This window comes from Galeopterus variegatus, unplaced genomic scaffold (genome assembly GCF_000696425.1).
Source record: "Galeopterus variegatus unplaced genomic scaffold, G_variegatus-3.0.2 Scaffold2786, whole genome shotgun sequence".
Classification (NCBI taxonomy): Eukaryota; Metazoa; Chordata; class Mammalia; order Dermoptera; family Cynocephalidae; genus Galeopterus; species Galeopterus variegatus.
In genome coordinates this window covers 181257-187163 of record NW_007728897.1, presented here as the reverse complement: position 1 = coordinate 187163, position 5907 = coordinate 181257, and the positions used below count along the sequence as shown (strand labels likewise).

Below are 5907 nucleotides of genomic sequence, written 5' to 3'. Positions count from 1 at the left end.
CTTTGTTTTGCCTTGTTGCCTGAGGCTGTTTTCAGATTCAGATTTGGTAAATCTTCCCTTGGTCTGTTTCTTTTCTCTTACCCTCTTCTCTCTGAACACCTACTCAAAATGGAAGAAGTTGTCAGGACACATTTGAATTTCAACTGCTAGCAATTTATCTCTTCAACCAATGAATGAAACTATACAAACTTTAAATATTTAAAATATTTTAATGTTTTTTCTTCTGAGTCTTAGAATTTTCTCATTCCCTTCACCATTGGTTCTTCTTTTCATTTTAAGCTGTGACCACTCCATGGAGAATGTCATCTCAAGTCCTGTTTTCCAGGACTAGATTTTTTTTCTTTTTGTCCTCCTGGTTGCCACCTCTTTTCTTATCTCCATCTTCAATCTCCCATCTAAAAATTTAGAGCATATATTACCTGCAGAGTTCAATAGGCTTGGGTTTCCAATCCAGACTCTGACAATTATTGGCTTGTGACTTGAACAGTTTCTTTTCTCTCTGAACCTCATTCTAATAGAATCTACCTCATGAAGTTATGGTGAGAACAGAAATAGAAAGTCACTGCCAGTGCTCTGTTTCCTGGCTGGGTTATGCAGGAGTAATTAGAGCTAAAGACATTGATATTCCATTATCAGAGAAACTTGGAAAGGCCTTCTGGCCCATTTTTACTAGAAAATTTGTATTCAAGGAAAAGCAAGAGTCCTGGTTCACTGAGCTCAACCAGTTCAAGTTGGTCTGCAGTCATTTGGCAATTAGACCACACTTAAAAAATTCACCTCTCTCTTAAATGACCTGTTCTGTCTTCCAAAAAAACCTTAACTGCCTGTGTTGCCTCTCTCCAGTTTGAACTTCAATGGATGCTGATCCATTGCGACCCCCTGCGACCCAGTAGAGAAACTTGCCATGAGCTGCCAGCCAGAATAAGGGTGAGTCCCTTGACCACCTGCAAAGGACACTTCTACCCAGCACATCCCTCTTCACCTCCCCCACCTCCCCGCCTCCTCACTTTCTTTCCCTAAAGAGTGTGTGTTTCCTGTACCAACAAGACAGATTGTAAAGAACAGGTCCTACTTGCAGCCTGGCGGGTAGAAACCATCTCTGGGTGTCTGGTTCTCTCTTTGATGGTTTACCACCTCCCGCTCCCACTCCCACACATTTCTCCAGAAACAGTGGCGCAAGCCATCTCGGGATTCTCCGAGGACAGCAGAGGCCGCACTGGGGTGGATGAGGCGGAGGCAAAGTTGTGCTCAGGTCTTGCTTAAGCGGCGGCGGGGAAAGGGTTAAGGGGGACTGTTGTCATTCTATCCGGCCTCCCAGGCTCTAGCTCTCCTCCAATCCCCAGGACCCTCTCTAGGGCCATTCATAAACAGGGAGACGTACGCCTCCCTGGCCCAGGCACCTTTACTACCACTACTCCCGGGGGACGCTTTTTGCGGGGCGAAGTGACACTTTATGCGAGTGGCGGGTCCGGAAGCCTAGCGGGGCCGCAGGAGGTAGAGCCTGGCTAGGGCGGCGGGCATGGCCAGGACCGCGCGGGACCGCTGGGCGCTCGGGCTGCGCCTGCTGCTGTCAGGATTCTGCTTGTGCGTGGCTCAAGTAAGTTGTGCCCGAATTTGGGGAGGGCGCCTTCTCACTTTCTCTCCATCTTTTCTTCTCCAGCCCAGCCAGACCACCGATGAGGTAAGCCGGGGCCCAGAAGTGCTTGCATTTTCCAAGCCCACAACAGGAAAGGTGGGGACGCAGCAGTCGGGGAAGCTGCGGGGAAGGCGCGGAGAGTCCGCCTGGCCCCCAGACCGGTGCTCCCTGCAGCCTTGAGCACCTGCAGCGAGTACCGTGGGAGTTGGGCACCCTAGATGACCTTTTGGTCTGGAAAAGGGCTCCTCCTCCCCCCCGGGCCCTAACGCTTCAGGCTCAGGCACTGAAGGTCATAGGTGACCCAAGATCAGGGTTTACACCCTAGATGACCTTTTGGTCTGGAAAAGGGCTCTTCCTCCCCCTCCCGGGCCCTAACGCTTCAGGCTCAGGCACTGAAGGTCATAGGTGACCCAAGATCAGGGTTTAATTTTTAGCCTGCATTGCTTCTTACCTCCCCTCCCCCATCCTGGTCACAGTCAAGAGCAGGCCTTGCTGGAGAAGGCGGGAATTCGGGAACGCTCCCTCTCCCGCTCCTCCAGCCCACGGTGGCTGCACTAAACCGCGAGTCTCCTAGAGCTGTCGACGGACCGGGGGTTGGAATCGGCAGCCCTGGCTCCCATCAAAATTTCACCAACTTCCCCAGGGCTCTGGCGTCTCCTCCCTCCCGCGCGGGAGAGCTCCCGGCCGGGGCGGGTGAGCACAGCCGAGGTTTGAGGTTTCATTACAAAGACCCCATTGTAACCTGTCTGGTCACTGGAGCTTAGAAAAACAAAGTTTTCCTCGATGAAAGAGGCTTTCTTCTTTCTTTCTTTTTTTAAAATTCAGAAGGGGAAAAAAATCCCACATTCCCTAAGCAACATGTTCATACTATTTCAGACGCCGGCATTCCTTCTAGCACCATGAAAGAGTAGCTATTTGCAAGCGATAAAAGGGGTCATAACGCAGGGTCAGTCTGAAGTTTGGTGTGGTTTTGAAGCGAGGTGCAAAGACCTCATGCACGGGAGTATCACCGCAGGTGAAACTGAAATGAGGCCAGGCGCTGGTTTCAAGGCTCTTTGGCGGCCAGACTCCTCCCAAATCTTTTCGTCAAGAATATGCCCCCCCCCCCCCCATCTTACTGGACAAAGAAAGACTTACAGAGCGATCCTGTGATCGATCTGGAGTGGAGCGTCTTCATTCTCGGCTGTTCCATTCTGGCCAAAACACTGACCTGCCATTACTGATTAGATAGAGCTATTGAATGACCCCCACTGTCATTTTTGAATACATTTGGGGGAAAAAAAGGCCTTAGACCCTCTCTTCTTCAGTATCCCCCTTCGGTTTAAGGCACTCCGTAGAGGTGAGGCTCAGCAAACCCTCTCTCCACTGTAGGGGCGTAGATCCTGCTCTAACCTCGCAATTTACTTAATTCAGAATATGACGTAGCTGAAACCATCGCTCGCTTGGAAGTTTCAGACATTTATTACGCTGGGTTCAAAAACCCAGGCTCCGCAGGGAAGTATCTTTACCCGGGGAGGTGGGGGCCTCAGGAGGCAGCGCTCAGTTGCTCTTTGTTGCCCAGTGAGCTCCACTAACCCGTGTGTTTTTGCCAGAGAGGTCCGCCGGGCGAGCAGGGTCCTCCCGGGCCACCAGGGCCTCCCGGAGTTCCCGGCATCGACGGCATCGACGTGAGTTTCCATCTCCGGGCCCCCTCTGTTCCCCAGTCCTCCCCTTGGCTCTTCTTTCTCCAGCGGCTCCGACGGGTTTTAGAGTGGGCCAGGGTTCCCCCCTCTTCCCGCCACCCCTGTAAAGGCAGGACTGGACGTTGGTGAGAGCTGGGGGTGGGATCCTAAGAGCCTGGGGACTTTTGGAGGCGGGAGTTAGTCATATCCCTGTTGTCCATGTTGGTCAGGTAACTCCAGCTTTCGGCCCTTACCCTGTCCCCGTCCCCGATCCATGTGGTGAACACGAGTGGGACTGTTCCAGCGGCGTCCCCGGCTTCTCCCACTTATGGATTGCTCTCGCCCTTTCTCCTATCTCTCCAGGGTGACCGAGGTCCGAAGGGTCCCCCAGGCCCCCCGGTAAGTCGATCAGCGCGGTCGCGCTGCACATCCTTCCTTTAGACGTGTTTTGTAGCCACATGTGTCCGAAAGGGTCTCAACTTTGCACCTTTTTCTCTCCCTGCCTTGTCCTCTCCCTGCTTAGGGTCCTGCTGGAGAACCGGGACAGCCAGGAGCTCCGGGGAAGCCCGGCACGCCGGGCGCCGACGTAAGTAGTGGAGAGCGCCCAGCCAGGGTGTGTGTGTGCGTATGTGTGTGTCCGCGCGCGCGTGTGTGTGTGTGTGCGCGCACGCGCGTGAGAGAGAGAGAGAGAGAGAGAGAGAGAGAGAGAGAGAGAGAGAGAGACACGCCCGACCTGTGGCCCTGAACTTGGTCTTGTGGGAGCGCCTGACTCGGTGCGGAGCTGGCAGCTTCTGCAAAGGAGAGACCTCGCGGTCCCCGCGCAGGACTGGCATTTTCTCCTCTCCGTAAACAGCGACGGGTACCGGTTCTTGTCTCTAACAGTCAACCCCCTGCTCACCCGCTGAACTCTCAGCCCCACTGAGGGCACAGGGGCTAAAGGGGTGGGGGTGGAGATCCTTACTGGCCTTGGCTGGGGCTGGGGCTCACAGCTGGTAGTCTTTGCTTTTGCCTTTTCACCGGCACTCCCGGGATTCATTTAGAAAAAGAACCTGCAGGCAGTCAAGGGGCAGAGCATTCCTAACTCCATAGAAATATAAAAAAGAAAGAAAGATGCCCTTTGGGAGGGCGTGCGGGGGAGCATGAGGATGGAGCAGGGCAGGGAAATGGTCAACACACACTGAATAGGAAATTCAAAACTATTTCTTATTCCCACCTTGTTTTTCTGGCTGGCATTACTGACAGAGGTGAGCTGGCTAGGGGTTGGCCGGATAATCGCTCAGTTGGTTAGAACGTGGTGCTGATAACACCAAGGTCCAGGGTTCCATCCCTGTATGGGCCAGCCAGCAACACCCACCTCCCTCCTGAAAAAGAAATGAGCTGGCTAGGATTGCTTGAAGACTGGGAACCAGCAACCTTTCTCCAGTTTACCCACCCCCACCCCTTATCCCCCTCTGAAGGAAGCTCAGATGCCGAGTTATATGGTAAACCTAACACTAAATAATATTTCTTCAGATTAAAATGACTCCAGGATTCTCAGCTTCATCTCTCCCCATGCATTAGACTAATACTTAATGAGGTCCCACTTGATTTTTGTCCCCGGGATATGAAGTGAAGTAAGAACATACAGTGATTCATCCCTCAAGTTATCCTTCAGGTTACCACTTCATGTGTTATCAGGTCTTTTCTAAATGAAAGCACCTGAAAACCTACAATTATAATTTCCAAGAATTTTTGACTAACATTTAAGACAGATTCTTCATTTTGAGAGAAAAAAAAAGTTGGATTTTAGCTGTTAATAAGACATGCTTTCTCTGTCAGGATTACCATAATGATATTTATTTATACTATTTAGTGCTTTAGGAGATAGATTTCATTTTACATTTCAAAGCCCCTAGTTTGTACTTTCTGTGTATGGAAAGTGGCATTACATGAGGCACTCAAGAAATAATATTTGGATAATGCAAACTGAATATCAAACTGATATTTGGATAATGCAGACTAAAATTATATAACAGGTTGGCTATCAAGCTATTAATCTAAGCATTGTGAATAATTTGAAATTGTCATATCATAGTAAAACAGTCTGATAAATACCAGGCTGCTAAATAAACTAGTAGCCTAATACAGGTTGAATTTATTTTTATTTTCCTTTGAAACTTTAAGCAGCCTTTTGTGTTGGATTAAAAAGAAATTTTCTGATAAAGTTAATTTTTTTTTGGTAGATAAAGCATGAACTGCTCATCCGCAGTCTTATCTTGCTATTGAGCTGAAATATAATTTCAGATAGAGACTTATGTCCCTCAGATTAATAGTGCTTTTGTATCTTGTTCAACAAGTTTTTTATCTTATACCATTATACCACAAAGACAAATTACTTTATGCTTCATAAAGTAATTTTCCCACTTTAAGAGAAATTTTGGATAAACCCATGAAAGTGCTTTGAAATTTTTACATATACAATGTAAAAATAATTACAAGTATTTTTTTTCTCTGTCTGTATTTGCAGTCCCACACTGCAAAGCAAATGAGAATTCAAATATAAAAAGACATAAAAAGTGAGGCTTCTTAGATCATTGAATTTTGGCCCTGGAAGGTCCTGAGGGAGAAACT

General features: G+C 49.1%; 1 protein-coding gene across 2 annotated transcripts in view; it reads left to right on the top strand.

Moving 5' to 3' along the window:
- COL9A1 (collagen, type IX, alpha 1) overlaps positions 1-5907 on the top strand; it is a 100343-nt gene that overhangs the window by 24633 nt on the left and 69803 nt on the right. Inside the window, exons 6-10 of one of the 2 annotated variants that reach the window (XM_008582986.1) lie at positions 844-927; positions 1661-1681; positions 3229-3303; positions 3661-3696; positions 3821-3883. In XM_008582986.1, coding sequence (XP_008581208.1) covers positions 844-927; positions 1661-1681; positions 3229-3303; positions 3661-3696; positions 3821-3883 — 279 coding nt within the window. Of the gene's footprint in view, positions 1-843; positions 928-1407; positions 1598-1660; positions 1682-3228; positions 3304-3660; positions 3697-3820; positions 3884-5907 lie in introns of those variants that run through there. The other variant, XM_008582987.1, reaches the window with a different exon arrangement.